This window comes from Quercus robur, chromosome 2, assembly GCF_932294415.1.
Source record: "Quercus robur chromosome 2, dhQueRobu3.1, whole genome shotgun sequence".
NCBI lineage: Eukaryota > Viridiplantae > Streptophyta > Magnoliopsida > Fagales > Fagaceae > Quercus > Quercus robur.
The window spans coordinates 72,504,530-72,529,604 of NC_065535.1; the positions used below are offsets into that span (position 1 = coordinate 72,504,530).

At 37.0% G+C, this 25,075-nt stretch overlaps 1 protein-coding gene across 1 annotated transcript; it reads right to left on the minus strand.

Annotated features, from left to right (window-relative positions):
• Positions 1-1,133: 1,133 nt before the first annotated feature.
• LOC126714909 (methyl-CpG-binding domain-containing protein 9) lies at positions 1,134-20,129 on the minus strand. The gene is made up of 10 exons (XM_050415320.1): positions 19,336-20,129; positions 15,145-15,865; positions 13,924-14,997; positions 13,111-13,803; positions 11,468-11,779; positions 9,826-10,161; positions 8,980-9,078; positions 7,776-8,207; positions 3,249-5,558; positions 1,134-2,166 (listed from the first exon to the last, which is right to left on the minus strand). Exons 1-10 carry the CDS (start codon positions 19,914-19,916, stop codon positions 1,864-1,866), a joined length of 6,861 nt encoding a protein of 2,286 aa, XP_050271277.1. The 5' UTR covers positions 19,917-20,129; the 3' UTR covers positions 1,134-1,863.
• Positions 20,130-25,075: the final 4,946 nt, after the last annotated feature.

Consider the following 25,075-nt stretch of genomic DNA (forward strand, 5'->3'; position numbering starts at 1 on the left):
CTTCACGGTGCCTCTTAGAAGGCTAGTAGAACACTATCTAGACACACCTACCGACTCTGATTTTTCTTCTTTTATTCCACCCACAAATATTAGATGCCTACGCAACCAAAAAAGAAAAGAAGAAATAGAAGTGGGAGGACAAGAGGAGGCAACTTTTATGTTGGATAGTCTCATTCAAGAAATGGCCTCTCATGGATATACATTTATCTATATCTTTCAAGATTTTTCACTTTCTATAGGGGGACGAAGGCCATGGACGAAGTGTCAAATTCAATTGGACACTTTCATGTGAAGGGATTTAACACGACGTCACAAACCCACACCCACTTCCAACTTGCTATTTAACTTTTCTAGAATCAGTTCTTTCCTTTCCAACACACCCCAAAATAAGAACTTTTTATCATCTTGTCTTGTTCTTTCATCCAATAGCTTAGATTTACTGCTTTTTGACCATTTCCTCAAAATTTTATTGATAAGCTAACCATACTCAGGGCCTTGGGGGGCTGCCCGTGGCCTTGGCAGCATGCCCATGGGCATGACATGGCTTTGACAGCGTGCACACTAAGCTGCCATGGCCTAGGCAGCGTGCTCACCGGCATACATGGCCTTGGTGGGCATACCACACACCGACTAGACTAAATTCCATCAGGGTGTGGGTGTGAAGGAGTGGAGCCAAGCATTGGGATTTTGCAAGCCATACCAACCCTAGGGGTTCCACACTTGAGGACACACCTGACCAACCCAAGTGCGTGAGCTTTTTAAGAGAATCAATGCTTGAGAACACGTCAAATACTAATTTTCAGTTGGGTGTGTATTAGTCAGTGACAGGTGCTAGTGTGGTTAGACAGTGCGCCAGCAGTGCAGGATGGAAAGGAGAACTGCCTTCCTTTATCTCCCCCTTTCTAACAAAAAATCCCTGCTTCATAAAAAATGACCTCCAACCACTTACAATGATAAACCTGTTTAGGTACTCAAGATACCTTTTGAAATTTAAGCTGAAAGTTGATAGTATTATCATTTCGCATGTAGAAAGTTTTAAGCTTTTCACCAATTCAGAAGTTCCATCCATAGAATAAGGTTTATAACTCCCAAAATTAAATCCCATAACGACTTATAGGTTGATTGGACCGATAAACTGATAACCTGAAGCATATTGTATGGCAAATCACGCATGGTTTGTTTGTTCCCAATGGAGTCGGTATGGCGAATCACCTACAGAGCCGTAGATTGGTCACTCAATTTTTAGTGAAATGCCAAAATCCGAGCACAATGGTGACTACTTTTACGCAACTTCTCTACCACACCCTCATTTAATTCAAAAATTTACAAAAGCAAGGTGGGATAGATAAAGAGATGAATAAAGAATGGAATATAACTACACCTGCTCAACTTTGACTGTTCCTAATTTATCCTGCCCCACTCCCCACCCCCTTTTTTTTTTTTTTTTTTTACAAAAATTCCTCTGTATACGTATATGGATCCGGCTCAGTGAGAAAAATGTACTCCCAAATCTTCTTTCCAAGCAACAAATCTGAAAGCTGCAGCAGAATTAATCCAAAATTGGATATATCCTCGTGCATTACTGCTCACAGTATTTCAAAGTCCTCCGAGCAGAACTCAGCTTCCCAACCGAGCATCCTGAGTTAGCAAGTCAGCTTTTACCTCATATGTACATCCAAACGATTTGGCAGCAGCACAGCGACCTCAGTCACCTGTCCCCAGATTCTCTATGACCCAGAAAAAACCACAAACTGGTCTCTGATCATATCTACTATGCATACAACAAATGGGCCACTGCTGCCCCATATCAAAATTGGTCTGGAATGAATTCCTCAGGAAATGAAAAGGTCAAGCATCCCAAGATTAACCCTCTGGTTCCTTCCTCTTCTTGTTAGACCTCCTGGTGACCTTGGATTTCTCTGCTAATTCCAAGCTTGGAAGCGGCTTTGGATCTGGTATGCTGCTTGGTTCCAAATTTTCAGTTGAATCTAAACAGGATGAGATCTTCTCATACACGATAGCAGCATCAAGGGAGAATATACGTAGGGCAAGGGAAGAGAGAGTAGAAGTTTTGGCAGCAGCTGAGAGTGAAGACCAATACCACCAATCATTCCTCAAGTATTCTGTCCTAATCATGTCCTCCAATACAATTGTTGCTTGAACCATCTGAAACAACCAAGGAAGTTTAACTTTGCAACTACATAAAATATGTATTAAATATGCAACAATTATTAAATTGTAAATTGTAGAGATCAAATACAAGTTAAGTTCACTTAAAATTTTAAACTCCTTTCATTGCATAATATCTAATATTTCAGTTTAGAGAGAGAGAGAGAGAGAGAGTTAATGGCTAACAAACGAAAATCAACTGACAAGTTAAGCAGAGTCGTGAGACTACGCATTCACTTTCACTACATTCATTTATACCAAAGATTTGGATAATTTCATAGGAAGGCAAACTTTGTCCATGTAGTCCACACAGTGATTATCTTTCAGATGAATGCATAAGTGCACATGCACAAAAAGAACACAAGACCTAATCCATTCCACAAGGTAAAAAGAATTGATAACAGCAGACTGTATACTCAAAAACAAACCAGGTTGATACTCTTATAAAGACTAAATTTAGTCCAAAGTTCTCTACAATGTAGATCATTTTGAAATGCACTAGTACAGAATTGTGATAAACCAGTTTACCCTGAACGCAAAACAAAGGGGGATAGGCTTAAACTTCTATAACCGCACTGATTATAATTAAAAGGATTCTGTAAGGTTTTCTTTTGAAGTTGCTTTTCAAAATGGTAAATAAGGGGGGGGAACAAAATTTGGGATTGCTAAAAATTTTGTCTTGGATCAGAAATATCAGGTCCTAGTTCAATAAGGTATTGTGAATCAAAGAAACTCCAATCTATTCCTACCCCGAAGTACTCATTAAGGACATAATAAACAGTATAGATGGACTAACAATGATTGAAGCACTGTAAAATGTGGTTTGCTAGTGATATGTCAAACTGCTCCAATACCAAGAGATGAGACTGACCAACCCCAAGGGAATGATCTAGTGGTTTCCAGGTCTCTTGATCCATGAGGATCTGGAATCAAGCCACCTTGGGACCACCCCTAAGGCATTCCACTCTGTAATTATGATTTGTTTGTCGGACCGGCCCCCCGGGAGGGGGGGGGTGGGCGCTACATGCATCAGGAAAACTAGTTAGATGCTCGGAGAGAGAAAGAGAGACGAGACTGACCTCATATATTGTCCCTGCAGATTTAACAAAAGCACGCCATGCCCATCTCCTTTCCACATGCGACTTTGATGGTCTAAGAGCTTCTTCAGGGAGGGCAGCATCCATATCTAGTAAGTTGATCTTGAGTCGCCTTGAAATCTGTGATACTTTACCTACTAATGGCCTCAAGGAAGACACGGGCACCACACAACAGCGACCAACACCCGTTTCTAAAGAATGGCAGTCTAAAGAGGATATTTTCTCTCTTTTCTCCACACGTCCTAAAGCTGCCTTGTTGGTTTTCAGTACTTTTTGATTGACTTCATTTGCAGATCTTCTGGGAGAATTATCACATCTACCATCATGGCCAGCATTAGTTATGCTAGTATTTTCTTCTGAAACAGGTCTTTCAATAGCCTTGGACCCATCACCTGCAAGACCTACATCTTCCTGAGGAATTAAGACTACTGTAGAATCACTGAGGTAAGGAGATGTGGATGGGACAAGAGATGGGATTCCATTTGAACAAAGAAGTCCAATCTCCTGTACCAAATCCTTGTTCGAATCCTTTGTCACAAACTTGGAACTGATCTCATCAAAGTCATACGGGCATACTAATCCTTCATTCTGATATTTAATCAGCCTTGAGCTAGGCTGAGAACGTCCACCTTTTGAAGTTTCAACACCATCCATTTCTCCTGTGCACTCCTCCCGAACGACTTCACATTTTGGATTCCCTTTGCCTTTCTTTACATCAGTTATTTCCTTACCCTTCTCAAAGGCTGGTGCACCAAAACTGCACCTACCGTCATTGTGCCCCTCAAGTTCCACATCAGTGTAAAAGGATCTGTGACAAGAGTGGCAATGGTGTCTAGAAGGCCAAATGAGTTCTAAGCAATCACATCTGTACATCTTCTCATCATTGACTACTCTTACCTTTTTCCCCCGCTTCTTCAAAATGTCAATTGTTTCCAACTCAAAGCAGGGACCATACTTCTCCTCAAGCAATGTGGCTGCCTTTGAGACAAGACAATTAGAAGATCCAGCTAGCTCCCTATTTCTGCTCAATGACAGATCTGCCTGGTGCTCATCCTGACCTTCATTTTCATTTTGAAAAGAGTCTTGAAATCTCAGCTTTTGCCACTGCAAAATGGACTCTTTCAATTCTCTCCCCTTTGGGTCATTAGTCTTCAACCAACCAGTCAGTTCATGAATTTCTGCATCAGTTTCATAACAAAACCATGATGAACAAAGGGCCATAGCATCATTCAGCTCAGATAGGAAAGGACAGGAAGCTTTTGACCCCTCATGATTATCTATGCCAGATAAAGCAGAATTCTGCAGAACAGAAAACTTGTCAGCAGCAGCTCCATGATACATCATCTTCCTTCCATGCTGCATAGCTCTCCCACAAACAATAAACCGCGGATGCCCGCCCGGTGTGACAGAAGCCCAATAAAATCGACCCACAGAATCACTTCCCAAGAACTCCCTCCTCACAGAAAGCCTAAAAAGCTGCAACTCCACAGAAGTAATTGAGTCCTGCAGAAGCGCAATGTCATTCTTCACAGAGTTCAACTCAAGATGACAGGCCTGTGACTCATTTGCACCAACAGGAGCATGCTGAGCTGCATGACTGCTCACCTTGGTAGCAGTACTATGTCCTTGCCGATCAGAAGGTGACAAAGAAATCTCCCTTCCCTTGTATTCTTGCAAGTTATCCTGGAAATCGATGTCTCCAGCAGAGCCATTAATTTCTTGGGACAGTGAATTTGATCTGGGCAACCCATTTGGTCTACTGGATTTGTCAGTCTCTTGAGAAGCACTATGGGAGAAAAGGTTGCCAGCTACTTTCCTGTCATCCACCACACCATTGACATCTTTTAAATGAACTTCAGTGTCTATGTAATTCATAATTTGAATGTTATTCTCTGAACCAGTGACAACAGGTGGGTGTTTATCAGCACCATTAAGCCCAGATTCATCTTGATCACCCTCTGGATGCGGCAGTTCATTAGAGAAGACTCCAAAATGGTTAGGAGTACCAGTTGAAATTTGCGTCCGTCCCAAACAATTTCCCTGGTTTGTAAGTTTATTAGCAACACCTTCTTTTACATTAACTTCCCCAACACCATTAAGCAAACTTGTATCAGCCTTCGCAACTCGTGCAGCCAAGTTTTCTTCCTTGGCCTTAAGATTCTTCAATTCAACAGATAAAGAACGCAATTTCTGCTGCAATTCAGCTGATGACTCGGGGCACTGCTCAAGGTGCTGACGGATAAGAGCTGAGTTAAGTAACTCATCACATAAAAATTTGAGCAGGAATGTTCTCTGCAATTTCAATAAAAGGGAACATCATGTTTTTTTTATCATTAAAGGAACATAATAACCAAAGTGAGAAAAAGAAACAGAGACTCTAAAACATATTTTGAAAATATGAATAGCACATACAAGCTGTGTCCACATTTCGTCATCATAGCAAAAATTGTTGGTGCATGCCTGTAAAATGATTCCTCAAACAATATGTACAAGATACTTTTACTCTCACAGTAAGAAAAAAATAAGAAATACATTTACCAGGTTATCAGTGACAAAGTAATAGACAAGACGTATAGAAATAGAGCATTATGCACATATAGGCCTTCTAGTCTAACTACAAGGGTCCATGTCTGGATCACTAAAATCAGGTTAAAACGCTGTATCATGATTTTGTCTAAAAAGCACAGCTAGTTCAGAAACGATACATGCTTATGCTGTATCATAAGGCACACAGGACAGTTTATCTTGAACAGCACCATTCAGGCTGCTAAAGATAAGCAAGGTAAAAATGGACATTAATTACCACCAAAGGGTATAACAAGTTTTTCCATGCCAAGTTCCCTTGACACTGTTCTCAGTCCTGAACACAAGTCTTCCAATCTCCCAACACGCATGATCATCTAGTATATATATAACTTGAATTTACAGGATTGCATGCCTATATGCACAAAAGAGCGCCTAAAGCTCGCAAAATCCTATTCAGACTAACTAATGATGTTAAGCCCCCCAATTCAGACTACCTAAAGAAGTAAGCCCAACCATTCAGACTACCTAAAGAAGTATGCCCAACAATTCAGTTGATAACCATATCAATTGAGTCCACATTATTTTTACCTCCCTACTTTCACCACTACAAAATCCTGAATCCAGAAGCAATTTCTGGTCCACCACTCCCAGTCTCTCCACTTAAGACAATTCAACAATACATCCAAACCATACCTGTCCAACGATTATGCAGAGGAAAACTCCAATCACCCGTATTTTCATCTAGATCGATTTTTTTAGGTGGATAAATAGCAGAAGTTGTGAATGTGACCTTTTAAATATATATAAGCAGACCAGTTTTATTAAGAAAGAGGAAGCAGTTTAAACACACAATATGTGTACACCTTAAGGATTGCAAACTAAAATCAAAGAGCCAATAAAACTATGTATATTAGCTTCTTTTTTTTCTTTTTTTCTTTTTTGATTGGTAAATAAAAACTTTGTTGAAAATATGAGAAAAGAAAAGAAGCAAATTCCTTTATACACAGGAAGTGTACAAGGAAAGCAAAAGTCTACCAAAAATTACAAAAATCTACAAAATCTAAAACAGAGGGTATGTCAAGACCACTCAAAGCAGTCCTCCATTCAAACAAAGAAAGAAGGAAAATGCGCTTCAACTCAATGATAGAACACTCCTCCCCTTTGAAGATTCTGATGTTCCATTCTCAACATATGTTCCACATAATAAACTGCAGAATCACACCCCAAACAGATGCCTTCCTATGTCGCCCAACACCTCTAAGCCAACAAGAAAGCAACTCAACCATCACCATGTCCAAGAAATACCAAACAAGCAACAAAAAGAAATTTATTGCCAGACATCGCCATGTCTGAGAAAGACATTATAATTTGTTCTCATTTTACAAACATGAACAAGTCAAGCTTTAGCCTGTAGTTTTATAAGAAAAACTTCAAAATGTAATATTTATTATCCATTTGCATGTTGGAAACCTCAATGTCAAATACACCAGCAGTTCTTAATTTCTCCATTACACAGAAGTATACAATAAGATATAAGGATACAGACAAAATGCAACCAAGATAAGAATAAGATAACAAATCCAACCCAAAAAAAAAAAAAAAGCAGAGGAAAGGTTTAATGCCACCAAAAAAAGTGAGGGAGGAGGAGGAGGAGGAGGGGGGGGGGGGGGGAGTGCGGGAGAGAGAGAGAAATAAAACCACAGATGAAGGAAAACAGACAGTGCATTATAATATCAATGCTGCAATGGCATGGCCATATAGTGCCAATATGCCATTTATCCATTGAAATTGCACAAAACAATAACTACCACTCACACAAAAATTATTTCCAAGTTAAATTAAATTAGCAGGGATTAAAACAAATAAACAATAAACTGCCTATTAAAGGCCAAAATAACATCAAATGATGCAAACTTCCACAGAACACAATCAATATCAGCACAGCTAGCAAGGCAATATTTAAGTATAGTTCCATAGACAAACCTCGCCTACACTGAACTCCCAGTACTCTTTCTCTTCCATTACAGATGATAATTGTGTAAGTGCCTCCAAGTAAACACGGGTAAATTCTCCCTGATACTTTTTACTCTGGCGTCGGTTAATGACCTGGATGTGTTCTGAGGCATCTTGAACCATGCGTTTACCAGCACAAGTAGGGCAATACCAGTTTCCTTCAGGAATCCTTGCAAGTGGAGGATCCAAGCAATAAGTATGATACTCAGCATCACAAGTATCACATAGTAGGACACTGTCATCATCTCTATCAATGCCACATACTCTGCAAACTTCCTCATCCCAAGGGGCTTTGGGAATCTCATTTGTGGAAGCAAGAAACTCGTCAATTTCCTTCCTTGTTTCAGCACTAAATCTTTCCAATTTAGTGTACTCCCCAAATTTCTGGACAACAGTAGCAACCTGCATCAAAAGAAAACAAACTCAACACTGGTGCTAAAATATTATGCAAAAGATGGTGTGGAAAAGCACGTGCATATGAGAGAGAGAGAGAGAGAGAGCAATATTATTATTAGTATGGGAGGAGGAATCTTGCGAAGATTTTTTACTTAAATGATTGCAGTGGTTATTTAGAGTATATGATTATTATACTGAAGTCTTTCACATCTTTCTAAACCAATCACATAAATCAATCCAGAAAATCCACCATGGTCCCTTCCAAAATGCCAGTTTGACAATCTTGAAATTCTTTTTTTTAATTGGTAAGTTACACAACCAATTAGTGGATCTTGAAAGATCTTGAAATCATAAACTCACCCTAAATGGCTACATCCAATTAATATGGGAGGAGGAAGTACCAATTGAGCTATAGCTCATTAGTGGCAACCTTGAACTTCATAGTAGCTTTTTTTTTAATGATGAATAAAATGTCACAGCAAGTGTGGTCGTGAATTTTTTTTTTATAGGTAGATAATGGAGGAGGTAGGAACTTCATAGTAGCATTAATCATGGTATCTTTCAGATGGTGACTTTAGACAAAGTTCGGCAACAAAAAATATATGATAATAATAAAATAAATACCAGATTAATTGCATAACCAAATTTTATTTTATGGAATTCTAAACAAGCTGAACTATATTCAGTCTTCCACAATTGAATAGCTAAGTCATGAATAACTGGTCAAATAGGCTGTTACATATATAAAAACACTGAGAGAAAAAGAGAGACTACGAACCTCCTTTTCATACAATAATTCAAAGTTCTGAGATAATGTCTCAGCCAATTCAACCAAATCAGGCTGATCCCCATAAGCAGTGCGAATAGTATTCCATAACTGCAAGTTGAAAGTTTTCGTTTATTACATTTGAAAGGTTAAATAAATAAATTATGTGTCAGTGAAAACTGAAACCTGAATAACCACAATGATGAGAAATAAAATATTCCAGTCTTGTGTTAAGAAACATGTCAATCCTCATCTGCAGGATGTACATTTCATAACCATCATAGCCTGATCAGTTTTTTTTTTTTTTTTTTTTTTTTGGGGGGGGGGGGGGGGGGGGGGGGTTGGGGGTGTGTGGAGGATCTGACCTCTGAGATCACATAATTAATAATATTCCAAATAGTCAATCCCACTCATAAATGCTATAAAAATACACTGAAGTTTAAATTACACTTTTGGCCACTCAAGATTTGGCCCTCCATGTTTGACTCCATTTTCATATTGGCCCTACGGTCCATTTTGTTAAGAATCTGACCAATCAGTGCCAGATAAGTAATGTCCATTAAGACATGTCACCCATACAACACCAAGTGTCACCTGATTACTAACAGATATGTACAACATGACCAATATGAAAACGGAACCAAACATAATAGGCCGGAATGAAAATTTTGAAACCTTAGGAGCCAAAAGCGTACTTTACTCATTAAAATAGGTACATTAAGAAATTTATCAACCTCCACACGTTTAAGGAACTTCATGGACAGAACCTTTTTTAATAACTTAAGGGAAAGAACATTGTGAGGAAAAACCAGAGGCAAAACAGTTAGGCCAAGCAAAAAATTTCGCTAGAAAACAGACCTCCCGAATGTCCTCAAGAAACGCTTCATGAGATCCACCATAGGCCCCAGTTGCCAATCTCAAATCAATGGTCCTGAAGTCCAAAGGACGAGATACCATGGCAGGAGATCCAAGAAATCCCTCATCATCATTATCGCTTGAATTTATAGGTTTTCTCCCCAGCAGAGTGCAGAAAACTTTTGTATCATCTGCAGCAGCAGCATGACGTAACACAATACGGCATCGCTTCATGATGATGTCGGATATAGAGATAAAGGTCTTCTGTTTTGCCCCCTTCACAGATTTTTGTTGCACTTTGTCACCACATACATCAGCTAGCACTGAAAGAACAGCTTTCTGCATTCAACCAATCAGAGCATTCATTTCAGCATCAATCTTGCTGCAATGTTTGTTAAAAAAAAAAAAAAAAGACACTAAGCTTGACTAGTTACACAGTAAAAAATAGAGGAAGACAAACAATTCATAAAGTTTATCTCAGATTTTTAACTATAAGGTTTGACCTTTGCAAGGTTGCATGGTTGATCTTTCTACTTACATTTTTTTTTTCCAGTAGGTTAATAGATCAGATCAAAATAAATACCTTGAAAGCTTATGTGACATAAAACAATAAAATAAGAAATCAAATTCTAAATATTTATGGAAATACAAAACAAATTCTGGGAGGTTTTCTTGACTTCTTAATAAAAATTGTATTACTTATCAAAAGAAAATGAAGCACAACAAATTCTGCTAACATGTTCAATCAAATATTCAAGTTTCCTTTTTCACAGTAGGACAATCATATGACCCATTGCACCCAGCCTCCAACCCGAAGTCAGTCAATTTATAGTAAGTTGTATTAAGCAGAGCAAATGGATTAAGCTTGAGTCAGCATTGTAGATTAGCACAGGTTTTGACACTGCTACTTACAAGGAACATTCAATTGAACAAAGAGAGAAAACATATGATCATTGCTTTCCTGAACAGGATGAGAAACTACTAAACAAACCTATATTTCAAAAAAAGAATAACAACAATAAAGATACCTTATAGGTGGTAAATACTTTTTAGGACCCAGGTAGAGAGAGAGAGAGAGAGAGAGCACAACGTATGGATAGTACTAAAAAATTGTTAGTTTAATAAAATTGAACTCATGACTACAACGTGAACTCAAGGATACCTATGTATAATCCATCAGATTGTCGTAAAAAGGTAGAAAATAGCAGTTACAGGTTAAAGGCATCTAGAATTTGCAGGTTTTGTTAAATTCTTAAGATATAATGGTCAAATGATTTTTTTTTGATAAGTAGATATAATGGTCAAATGATGACACATTCCCTACACTATTCAATCCCCTTGCAGAGCCTTGCATGTCTCAAGATGTAACAATTCAAATTCTGCATTAAAGATTTAGTGCTTTTGTCTAATCATTTAAAGAAAATAATTATTAAATTTTTGCTAACATGAATTATTGTTTTAACTTAACTTCAAGTAAAGAAAATGGACAGATATGAACTAAAAATTAAAAAAAAAAAAAAAAAAAAAAAAAAAAAAAAAAAAAGATGATAGGATACAATATGAAACATACATTTTGCTTAGGGTTTTAATATCTACAAAGATTTCATTAAAGAAAGTAGAGGAAACAAGTTATTGCAAATAGCACCTTTGTAGGTCCTGATGCATTGCCCTTGTACACTTCTTTACTGATTGAATGTTCCAATATCTTCTTTGCCCACTCCGGTGGACCTTTATCCAAAGCTTCATAAACACACTTTCTGATCCTTGTTCCCACATTTGTGGGTAGTTTTCTAACAGGTTCCAGCACCTTTGCCCACTCAGGTATATTATCACCATTCACACAATTCTTCTCGGAAGCACCAGTTGCATTTGCATCAGAAGCTTCATCTTCTATGGCAAGAACATCATTTTCTCTGTTCAAAGAACCAAAAATTTGCTTTGTAGCCTCTGCAAGCAACTGAAGGTTAAGGAAGAAAAGCAATTAGCATGCATCTTATTTTTTCTTTTCCGTTTTTCAACTGCACCATGAGTTACAGCAACTACAGACACTGGAAAATATATGTACTTTGTATAAATCAGAGATCTGGACCAAAATTTTTTATATAACTAAAATTAAAAGGGAAAAATATCACACAGCAGTGAAGCCATTGTAGTATATCAGGAAAGTCAAGTAACTAAAAGGCACTACAAAATCATTTTCTTGAATCACAAAACCAAGAATCAAAGGAACAAATATTGGAATTAGATAATGCAGCAGGGAAAGCACAACTAATAAAAAAATAAAAATGAGGCACATATCATGGAACCAAGAAACATACACATGAAAATGTAGAGATTGAAAAAATTAAAAAAATAAAAACAAGTCAAACAACTGACATAAAATGCACTTAGCTATTACCTTTTATACTCAGAATTTTTCAAAGACAGCCATAACAATAGGAAACTTTTATGTAGTGTCAATGTACAGATCATATAAGAAGAGTTACACAACAATTCCCACAATGACACAGGCAAGTTCACTATGGATCACACAAAAAGTCCATGAAAAGCTCAACATGCTCTCCAATAATCTCTTTCATTCCTTTAGAGGCCATAGAAACAATTTTGCAATTTCTGTATGGCAACAAGAACAAAACTAAACCACATGAAAAGAATGCAAATTATTTGAAACCATGATGATCACAATCAAGGGCACAAGGTTCAAAGTTAGAGTGACAAAGTTTAGCTACAAAATTGGTTATAGCCTTAGGCTATAACCTTATGCAATATCTGTTTATTGGAGGTGAATTTTGACAAATCCACCATTGGATTACATCTTCTTCTTATATTCTACATGCTTGCAAAATTTCTTGAAAATTAAATATTAATAGTTATGTCATCAATAAATTGTTTAAATTACAAATTTTGTAGTTTAAAATTATGTATAAAATATAAGTTTATAGATTATATAATAAATAACATCTGATTAACACAAAATTTGAGATGTGTATTAAAAGCATAAAGAACATACAATTTAACAATTAAATTTTGAAAATATGTAGTAATATTTATTTTATTGGGTAAGGTTGTAGCCTCAATTTTGTAGCTAAACTTTGTCCTTTTTTACATGTCCCCGCATGAAATATTGAAGGCAATTGTTCTCAACATTTTACTTCAAAGATGCGTACCAATCAAAATGATTTTCTTTATTTGGTGGATAAGTACCAATCAAAATGATGTTGATGCACATCTAAATCATTGAATTAGGAAGGTTCAGTAAATAATGGCCATAAAAAGTAAGAGACTTACAAGGGCATCAGCTTCCATTCCAGCCACTCCAGTAAGTGAGCCACAAAGCACCCCACCATCACCTTTCAAACAGCGAAAGACCTTACCACTTTCACGAGCAGTAATCTCTGCAGAGTCAAGATTACCATCCATGGATAAGACAGCCAAGATGTATCTTCGAGCTAATTCTGGCCAAGTTAGTTCATTAATAGGCAGCATATTGATCTTAGTTATTTTAGCAGGAATACCGCTATCCACATCTTTCTTCCTTCCCCGTTTTGATTTTGACTCTCCGGAATCAAAATTTGGATCAACTAGTGCAGCAACCTTGGATTGCAGCTCACCTATCAGCACTCTTAGCAGAGATTTATGAGCCTTAGTTAAGGCTACACCAGAGCTTCTACTGTAAGTAAGAGATGCAAGTTTAGCTTGAGCTGCCTCCTTTGTCGCCCCTGTTTCCATTTGTATAAACACATGCGGATTTTCTGCATCTAGTGAAGGAGAAGATTTACAGCTTGGGGATAAGATTGATCCACCAGTACCATCAATTCTATGTGACTGTACACCATGACTCCCCTGGGTCTCCTTTTCAAATTTCTCTAGAAGATTTGTGCCATCTGACCATGGATTGATGAGTTCTTCTTCAAGTTCCTCCAATGACAAAGGTTCTTTCAGACTCAAAATTTCATGAAAACGCCACAGTAACTCCCAAGCCTAGAAAGATAACAGAAAACCAGTAAGACCTCAGATAGTAGCTATTGAATCATATGCCACAAAGTACAATTATGATAATTAAATCAATCAACTGTGACACTTGCAAGAGTATGGACATACCTGATAAACATCACCAACAAGTTCATGGGGAACCCTCGAGCACAAAGGCTTACCAGGAGGAGGACAGTCATAAATGACATGGTTTTCAACCAACCTGGCTTTTTTGGATCTCCTAAATAATCCATCCAATGCTTCTTCTTCAATGCAATGTAAAGCACCTTTCAATTTGACCATCAGGAGCCCATTTCCAACTGTTGGTGAAGCAGAATAATTACCTCTATTTATCAGAAACTCATAGCGTGAACAGGTTTGTACCCCAGGAAGCTGTTCTATGATTTCCTGCACAAATTCCGCATCTAATCCAAATCTATCCTGCTCCAACCATTTTTCCAGTACATTAAATGAAGTCTCCAGCTCATTGTCAGCCCGAAATACAGATGGGATGCTGAGGGAAGCCTGTGAACGGCAGAATTTAGATAATAATGTCCAATTCACTTGGCTTTTATCAGATGCTATGTAACTATTAGGTATGCCTATTTCATTTTCAACATGCTTGCAGAAGAACTTTAAAGTGCCTTTCCGTTCACAGATTTCAGAGCAAGCAGTAATGATTTTTTTAGCCACCTTTTTCCATGCAGAAGATGACGAGCGATCTTCTACTAAAATCTCGCCAATTTCATCTCTCAAACCTAAATCGCCTAATGTTTGAACATCACAAGCTCCATTTGAACTACTCCGAAGACAGGACAAAATATCATTTTCTGAAGGCGGGCAGGGGTCTGAAAGAATAGTCTGAATTCCACTATCATTATCACAATCCATATCATGGGAAGTAATATCATTGATTTCTTCATTAATTTGATCAACAAACTGCCCAAGGTTTTGCCTGAAGATGACAGTTACCCCATTTGGAATGGACAACACAGAGCATGAACACCTTCTGACCCTAAAGATAGGTCCAGAATCACCACCATCTGACACTTCACACATAAAAAGAGAACCAGTAATCTTATCGTGCCAACAGGATCTATATCCTACAGGCCAGATCTGGCTAACATCATGATATGAAGCCCTAGCATCAAGCTCTCCAAGTGAAAGAACAAAAAAATCTTCAAACTGCACAGGAAACCCATCCTGAAAATGTAGAAAATAAACAAAAATGAGGCAAGAAGAACTAGCTGAAAGTAATTACATCCAGTTTTTTAAATCAAATAGCTTACATATCATTCCGTAAGCAGAGAAAGAAAAACTAGTTCAATAACATGTAAGATGTAAACTTACTTTAGACTGCTGAGACCCAGAGTAAGCATTCTCTTCTGTCCCAGTTTCTGTAACTTTTACATTATTCCCAACAGTATTTGAACAGACTTCCATAGTCAGGCCATTTGATGAGAGCTCTTTATGATTATCACTGGTCAAAATTTCCTTATTTTCAGCAAAACCATTAGCAATTGAAATTCTTGATGACTTCCTTTTCCTTGATAGATGAGACCTTCCAGACATTGACTGAGAACCCTCACTTCTTACTTCAGGTTCCAAAGTGTTGAAGTTAGGCTTCAGCCCAAGATAACAAGCAACTTCATACACTGAATCAAATATCTTCCCATCTGGAGCACAGTAAACAGCACACAGTTCACAATTGCCCATTGATTGTCTAAATTCCACGCGCCAACCTTCCTCCAGCACACCATGCCTTTCAGAAACAAAATCTCTAAGAGCTTGCAAAAAAATCTCGCTAGGATTCGGAGATGATCGTCTAATAACTGTATTATTACTACTCTTACACCTTCCTAGTGGGAAACCCAAATCTACCTCCTCATATTTTCTATTAGTACTCTGTGAATGTTGCAATATATCTTCAAAACCCAATTTGACAGTGTGTGTCAAAATCCCAGAAGCTTTTGGAAATCCAAAGCCATTTCCCGCGAACAAAAAGTTAGGGAATGTCACTGGAGCACCAAATGGATTGCGACCAAAAGAATTATCACCTGGAGTGTGTTTTCTAAAACCAAAATAAATGTAACCAGTAACTACTTATGACAAGTTGCATTTCAAGGTATTTGCTAAATATATTAACAAACAAGTATGGATGACATAAATGAAAAGAAAATTCAATAAATTATGAAATAAGATAAACTCACTCACAAAGAAACAAAATGGCAGCTAAACCCTACAAGCTATTAAATGCTTTAGCAAGCACAAGAATGACCTAAAAGCAGTAAGGAACAAGCTTATGTTCAAATGGATTCCACCAAGCTTGATTATCAATTTGCTTCAATGGTGAAGTTTGCAAATGACACTGACATAAGACCGCAATGATGGTCTCTTACGCTAGCTTGGAGAAAGGTTTTCAGAGCCCAACAGTAAGAAATATATGTGCAATTACATATAATGGCTGGAAAGACCGATTTGAGCTAAGAAGTCCAAATCTTGACGGGTTTAGGTTGTTGGAAAACAAGAACTTTCGTTGCATTAATTTATTTATTTATTATAAGTAACAATTCATCATAGAGCACAAAGGAGCGCAACCCATGTACATGGTAAGCATACAAGAGTACAACAACAACTTTTGTCTAAATTTACAAAGATCTATCATCTCAAATATATTTGAAAATGTCAGCTATCATGAAGCTGATGACCACTCATTACTCATATAAGAACCTAATTAACATATATTTCACTTCTAAAACCAAGATTTCATAACCTTCAAAAGACCAAGTGTTTCTTTCCTTCCAAATACAAAGTAATAGTGCCCTAAAATCCAATTTGAATGAAATTTTTCACTAATAAGTGTTATTTTCTGAAATTATATCAACATTGGACATTATGAATTCGTTTGATGAATAGTCCATGAGTTACATTAACTTATGTATGTAATTTAGGTGTGTTAATGAGATTAACATATGGAAAATCTAAGTCACAATGCCCTTTTGACTCAAAAACTTTAATTGTTAGGCAGTGATGAAATTGGGTATTGCATCTGATTAGACAACATATCAAAATAATGATGGTCTATCTTGATCAAGGAAATGGTGTAAACCTCTTATTGATATGTTGATGTATTTAAATTACATTGAACAGGTTTGTTGTGGGTTATTATTCTATAAATTACTGTCACTTGAATAATTAAACTCGTGACTGCTAAGAGCATTCACTCTCAATCTTGAGAACACGGTGCATTCAAACATAAAATGTAGGGTGTTTTATGTATATAAAAGTGAAATCATGAATGGTAATAATCTCAATATATTGGGTAATCACATTCCTCAAGATAAAATCCATAATCTCGACACCAGACAAGATATATCCCCCTTAGATAGATTTAATGGGAATTAATTATTCAAAGTATTGGACCTGATCAAACTAATCAAGATATTAAATTAGGAACTCAAAAATTGAAGATATAGTGATAACAAACAACAGCGACAACAACAAAGCCTTGGTCCTAAATTTTTTCAGGTCGGCTAAAAAAAATTTGGGACTAAGGCTTTTTTTTTTTTGTTGTTTATCATCACAATATCTTCAATCCTTGAGTTCCTAATTTAATATACTGATAATAAAGTGACAATAAATTATTTTTATTTCCCATTTCACTACGGATATTTCACGGATGGGTCAAATGCAATTTTAAGTAGTCAAGGGATATCAAAAATAATTAAACGAATCCAACAGTGAAATTATTTTTTAAAGTGGAGAAAAATATAATTAACGGTAATGTTGGGCTACTTATGAGATAACATAACTCCAAAATCCACTGGAGCTAAGTTTTATTTTTCCTTTGGTCCCACCTAAGTTATGTACTTAAAACACCCATGGGATGGCAAACCAACACATTGATTGTGATAGGGGAAAAAAAAGAAATTTTGGTGAGAAAGAACTCCCTAGAGTGTCGGCTAAAGCACATAAAAGACAAAAATCTGCTCACATTTTTCTACATCTCCCTACAAGCATACATGGTTTCTAGGAGTTTCAACAAAGGAAGAGCTCACTCTCATGGCCAAACACAGTTATTGAGGTGATCAAAGTGTTTCAAGGTTTTTTACTGGGTTTCTTTTTTGGAGCATCTAAACTGTGTGACTTTTTATCTAAATTTCAAGATTCGTGAAAAATGTTGATTTGTGAAAGACTAGATATAGATAGTGGTTTTTAGTCCGCAATGCTTGATATGTATGAGATATATATGCTTTTTCAACATACACCACATAAGGCAGGATTTTCTTTCGCGTTAACAGTTTATAGGATTTTGGAATAGTTAGGCCTGGGCTGCACTTTTCTTTTATTTTATTTTTTTTGCGGGTGGGGGGGGGGGTGGAGAGAGAGAGAGAGGAGAGGTAGGAAAATATTAGGGAATATCAGGCTTCTAATGGTGCTAAGAGGAGGATAGTATTTCAAAATGAAATACGGACAAAAACTTATACATGCTTGTTTTGCGCTTGAATAATAACCTGATTTGCTCTATGCAACGTCCAGAAGTTGGTAATTTCATTCCTAAATAAATAAGAAAGTAACAAGTGGGTGATACAATTACAAGTTCTGATATAAGGGGAGACTACAAAGCTACATAGAAAAAATAATGCAGCAATTATAAACTATACCTCTGCCACAACCAAGAACTTCTAAGCTTGCCTATGAAACTATATGAAAAGCAGTTTCAGATTCCAGAAACTGCAATAGAGCCAAAAAAAAAAGGCTAACTATTTCAAGGGGATAAATTACAGTGGTGACATAATAGGTATTTGACTACCTCAAAATCTTGCATAGAACAAAAGTTAAAACAGGAAGTCTAAAAATAGCCACAAGACAAGCACCATATAGGCAAATACCATTGCAAGGCCATGGGCCACATTCACATAGACCAAGTTCTAACTTCCAATAGATGGCATTTCTAGGAGTTGGATGCTAGACATGGTATCAAATGCTTGCCAACACAAGTTGTGGTCCACAAATATAAAAAGCCCAGGTTTCAAACTAAGACCCCTAAAGCATCATTTTTGGCAATGATGTGTCTACCTCACAAAAATGCTGGCATGAAGCAACGCATGGCAGTCATGGGACGCCAAACCTTCATCTTGGCACCATATATTGGGCTACCATAGACACACATTAACCACCGGGGACTGTTTGATGCATCAACTGCTAGGAAAACACAGCATTGCACATCTCAATTCATCTAACCCAAACCCCAAGTCCAAGTCAAACTACACCATAAATCCATAATAATAAAGTACCAAACTTTGAAAACTAGATTGCAAACTAACCCTCTAAACCCATTGCCTAACACTAAGTTGTAAACTAGTTAACTACCAATATGAAGCAAAAACTAAAATTTTAGCCTCTAAAACACAAATTTTTACTGCTAACCAACAAAACGTTACACCAATTTCACTCAATTCAATAACTACTAGAGCAATTCTCAAACTTCAAATGTAAAAATTCTAACTTGAATGAATGAACTCGAGCCGCCGCACTTACCTCGAACCCAATAACTCCACCGTGGCCTCACCGTCGGCATCGGCGTCGCTCGGCGGCGAAGAGTTGATGTCCAAAATCCGCTTGGACTTAACCCCAAGAGGCCAACGCTTGCTCTTCACACCGCTGCACTCGCACTCCGTACAAATCCACTCGTCGTGACTCAAAACCTGGCGGCCTCTCGCTCCTGCGCAGCCGATGTGGAAGCCGCGCTCGCAGCCATCGCAGACGACAACTTGGCCTTTAACCTCAGGCCCTCCGCACGCACCACAAACGCCAGAGGAGCGGCGCGCGTGGTTGATATTGCCGGCGCCGGCGTCGTTCTCTGCACCAGGGAGTTCCGCAGGGCCTCCTAGCGGCGGCGGAGGGTTGTCGTGGAAGTTCCGGACGACTTCGAACGAATCGGGTAGGGTTTCGTGGAGCGAAGGCGAGGGGATCTCATTGAGATCGATTCCGAGGCCGAGTCCAATTCCGATACCGGACCGAGTCTCCTCGGCCGAGTGCCTAGACTCGTCCCTAACCCTACTGAGTTCGTCGCTTGAATCGGTGAGTTCCATCATCCGAGTCTCGGCTCCGAGTTCCATGTCGGCGAGTTACGATGTGGCTCTCCTACCATTGCTCGCCTCGGCTTTCAAGATTCAGATATGATCAAATCCAACGGCTCAGATTATTTTAAGAGAGAGCTTTGTTTTTTTGTTTTTGGGTTTGGTTTTGGTGTTTTTGGGTTTGGATGGAAAGACGGAAACGGAAGGGTCGGTTTTGAACAGCGTGTGCGGTTTGGGTTTGGGTTTGGTGTGAAGAATGAAAGGAAATTGGATATGAGTGAAATAGGTGAGAGTGTGGCGTGCGAGGTTGGGGATTTTTTTTTAATATATTTTGGGTACTCGCTCTGTGGGAGTGACACATGGGCAAAAGTGGAACCGGTTCTAACTTCTAACAGTTTCACACACTCTCTCTCTCTTATGTGCTTTTGTCTCCAAGTTGGCAAGTACACACATGGTTTCCTATGTACTCACTCAATGTGAATGTGAATAGGGCTGCTGCTTTGGTGGGTTTGAACTTTGAAGGAAAACCATCGTTTGGTTGACCCTGAATTTTCCACCTACCATTAGGTTTCAATTTCAAGGCTAAAGTGAGTAAAGTTACAGTGAAGATATTAGAGTATTTGTGGTTTATGGGATAGTCTAATAGTAAGGACATGTTTATGGTTCAAACTCAACCTAAAATAGTATTAGGGTATTCATTTGAGATAAGACTATAACTCATCCCTTTGTTTCCTTGGTTTACTTACATAGAAGAAAAAATCTTCTACCTTCTAGTTTTTTGAAACAAAAAAAAAAAAAAAAAAAATGCTAGAGAGATGAAAACCGCCCTGTAATTTAATTGTTGCTATAGGGAATGAGAGAATTAAACTCTTGATGTTATAGATACATCAAGATGTGTCAATCAATTGAGTTACAAAATTCTTAGCTCAAGTTGCGTAAATTTACATTTGGTTATTATGATCGGCTAGTTGCCTTTTAGTTAAGGATTATGAAGGTCATCCAAGTTATAATTAACTTTGAGCAGTTTAATGCTTTACTTTTTTACTATTACCAAATTTGACAACTTTTAATCCCATTTATTCAGACATTTCTATGATATGGGAAAATTATTAGATATTCTAGGAGTACACAATAATTTCTCCTATGATATGTGCAGAGCACAATTATTTCTGCATTGTTACTTTAACCAAGTATGTGTTGGAGATTCCATAAAAATAAAATTAAAAAAAGTACGCATTGGAGTTGGTTTATTTTCATTTATTTAAAAAATAAATTAAATAAAAATAAAATTATACTTTTTATTTTCAGTGAAAAAAAAAAAAGCCTTTTAAAGGTTAAATATATACTAACTCAAACATAAGATAGCTTTTTTTTTTTTTTTTTTTGCTAAACAAAAAAAAAAAAAAATCCTAATATCTGAATTTCACAAATCTAAGCTTAAAGAAAGAAAAGTAGAAAACTCAATATCTGAATTGTACAGCATCAATCTAGAACCTGTTTAAAAAGGTGGGGCATGATATCTAGGGAACTATAAGTCGGATTTGCATTGCCATGGTCAAACTAATAAGAGGTACCATGACAAGTGTCAGACAAAGTAAAGCGTGTCATTGGTGGAGTTCACGCAAAAAGACTAGACGCTTCTTCTTCTATGCACGGCTAAGAAAAGTGCGATTTCATTGGTGAAAGCGGTAACATAAATAATTGCACATGCTGAAATTACTGTAAATTTTTTTTTTTTTTGGTTTTTCGGTCATGCTGTAAAATTAATTGTAGTAGATGGATTTAATTTGTCATGATTATATACAAGCAATCATAACATTCACACCGATTTGGTGGCTAACAGTGGAAAAGTCATAAAGACTCAGTACCAATCTTTTTTTTCTTTTCTTTTTTTGAGAATGGACTCAGTACCAATCTAAACAGGAAAATTGGGCTTATTTGTACGTAATGGGTAAACTCCTCCAAATTTGACAGATCCAATTTTATTAGATTGTGTTCATTTTGCTTTGAATTTGATCCTAGCAAACACAAAGCCAACAACTAAACCAGGTTATTTTATTATTTAATTGGTAAAGTCTCTAATAGTTAAATAAGAAATATGAATTCAATTCCTCCTCAATAGATTGAAACTATATATATATATATATATATATAAGATTATTTCATTGATAGCAAACACCCATGTTACAATGTTAGGTTTGGTTTTTTTTTTTTTTTTTTGGCTAAATGAAAAAAGAGTGTGAGCTAATTGGTAAAGTCTCTGATAGTTAAATAAGAGATATGGAGTTCAATCCCTGCCTACACCAAAAACTGATTAATATCTTAGTTTGATAATAAAGAGTTATTATCAAAAGCGAACACCATAAATTGAAACTCTCTCAAAAATAAAAGAAAAAATAGTATATTCGATATGAACTTATTGACTCTATGTCGAATGGGTAATACTTTTTTTTTTTTTTTTTTTGATAAGTCGAATGGGTAATACTAGTGTTAGGTCTATATGGGTAGTAAATAAGGTCCTTTTACATCATGCTGTGCGAACACAGGGCTTCGTATATAATGCAACATGGAATCTGGGCCATGTCTACTAAAAATCCAAAAAAAAAGCTTAGAAGGGTTTCTTAACTCTACGCAGGCTAGGCCTTGTCCAAAAAGATTTCAGTCTTTTCATATGAAATTCTGGGCCCAAAAAGATATCAAATCTAGATGTTCCAAACTATTTCTAACCTATTGTCAAAAAAATCTAGCTGTTCTAACCAATTTCTCATTATTTCATGCGAGTCAACATCATTCTTACGTAAAGAAAATATATAAAGATCAATCCTCGATGATAGAATTAAACAATAAAAAAACAGAATTCCGTATTTGTCTCTTATATGATTTTATGCAAAAATTTAAATTAATAATGTATGAACATCTAGATAAACATGAAATTCTAATTACTGCAAATTTTAATCATGTTACAGCATATGCTCAGAGGCTAATTCTAATTAAAGATATGTTTATATGAATACAGCAAAACATGATCATAGCATTTAACATGAGATGCACAGATTTAAAATTATCAGAACAAAAACATTAAAAATAACATGAAAGATCTATCCCAATGAATGTTTCTTGCTTTGTTTTGTTTTTTTGTTTTTTTTTTTTTTTTTTAATTGTATATCAAAGCGTAGTGAAAACCTAATCAAAATGTTATAAAAACAAAAGGAATCATCAAATAATAAAAGATTACCTAAATGTACTTTGGGTTTCGAACGGCTGATGGCCACAGGGTGTACCGATTCTTCGTGCTCCTTTATTAATCTTGGATTGTTTCCTTTAGGTCTCCACCTTGCTAAATGGGTTCTCCAAAAAAATTGATGCTTCTTGTTGATGAAAGCAGTTCCCTGTAAACTATGTAAACTGGCGTGCATAGGTGAATCCTAGGGGAACTATAGTGATTTGTGTATATTGTGAGAAGGTGTGTGAGTGGTGAAAATATGCCCAAAAGAATACAAATTCGTGGGTTTTACTGGGTTTGGTAAACTAGCTTTAAAGGTTTCCTAAGATTATCTTAAGTGATAATCTGGACCCCTTGGGTCACCACTCACCTGTAGACCTTTGAGAGCTGAGACTCCTATTTTTTATATAATAGATAGAAGTGTTTTAGTCTTACCCTGAAAAAAAAAATAAAAATCTCTGAATCAACAATTGAGGAATTCTGTTTTTTTTTTTTTTTTTTTTTTTTTTTTTTTTTTTTTTTTTTTTTTTTATGAATAACAATTGAGGAATTCTTATCACAATAAGTGTTTGAGTCCATATGGGATTAGTTTCTTGAAAGATGGACTCCCAAAAGACTTGGGCTCTTTCCTGATTGTATTTGTCCACTATTACAACTCTAATTAATTAATTAAGATAAATACATTTTATTGAAGATAAATATAATTAATTATCTTAAAGTAATTAAAAAGATAACATTAACCACATTGAATTGTTTAGTGCTTGCATGTTTACTATAATTAGATTCATCAACCAATAGGATATCATCTTTCAACTCAATTTTTTTTTTTTTTTTTTTTTTTTTGGAGAATCAGGCCTGACCGACCAAGCCAAAAAAAAATCATTTCATTACTGGAATGTCAGATACAAAGAACCGATAAATATCCGCAGGAACGGAGTTCATCCAAACTAAAGTAAGAAAAGACAATCTTGCTCGTCTAGCCAACGCATGTGCTAAAACATTGTCTTGCCAACGTGTGTGCAAGAAAGAATAGTACTGAAACGAACTGACTAAAGACACAATGTCTTTAACTAAATGGCCCACCACTGGGTGCTGGAAACTCTGCTTCTTAATAGCTGAAATAGCCTCTTTAGAATCTCCTTCCAAAATTGTGCCACTGAAACCAAGGTAACGGACAAACAGGATAGCCCGCCTTGCTGCAATTGTTTCCAGTGCAGCAATGGATGAAGGTAGTGGAATAATTTCGGACAGTGCAGCCAAAACTTCACCGGAAGAATTACGCACCACCACTCCAATTCCTGCAGCTCCCAAATCTTCAAAAACCACACCGTCAAAGTTTGTTTTCAACAGACCTGCATCGGGTGGCTTCCAAATGACTTTCCTCGGCAGCTTCTTTGATTTAGGTTTCGTACAAAACTGCCGGAATTCCGGTAGATGCTTTTGCGCCAACTCCGGGATCTTCTCAAGGGATGCAACGACCTCATTGACTCTGATTTTGTTTTGCCGATTCCAAATAAACCAGCAAATCATGATGAAACCTTCAACTCCACGGGGATTCTACAGCGCTAACCTGAAAAGATCAACAAAAAATAAATTTTAATTTGTTACACTCCGCAACTCATCAAAGTTAGTACCCAAGCCCCCTTCACCTTCTCACAACCCCATAAAGCACGAATCACAAACTCAGGCTCTCTGTTACAGCTTGTGTAGCTGTTTGAGAGCACCACCCTTCGCCTTGCCAAATTCACCATCGTAGGAAAAGACTCGGAACAAGCCCGCCACACAAATGTCTTAACTTTGTTAGGCACCTTCAACCTCCAAAGGCCTGACCACATCCTACGATTCACCTCATTTGAAGATCCCAATGCTGAACCACTAAGCTCTTTAGCACATAACAATTGATAACCAAGCTTCACGGAATACTGACCATCCTTAGTTTTTGGCCAAACCAAAGTGTCTTCCTGTGGAATCAGAC

What these genes read in the sequence shown, in the direction of transcription:
- LOC126714909 (XM_050415320.1), bottom strand. Translation starts at nt 19,916, where the DNA reads ATGGAACTCGGAGCCGAGACTCGGATGATGGAACTCACCGATTCAAGC. An exon ending in GAATGGAAGCTGATGCCCTT is followed by an intron (nt 11,780 to 13,110) that starts GTAAGTCTCTTA and finishes CTTAACCTTCAG; the next exon opens with TTGCTTGCAGAGGCTACAAA. An exon ending in GGGAGTTCAGTGTAGGCGAG is followed by an intron (nt 5,559 to 7,775) that starts GTTTGTCTATGG and finishes TTGAAATTGCAG; the next exon opens with AGAACATTCCTGCTCAAATT.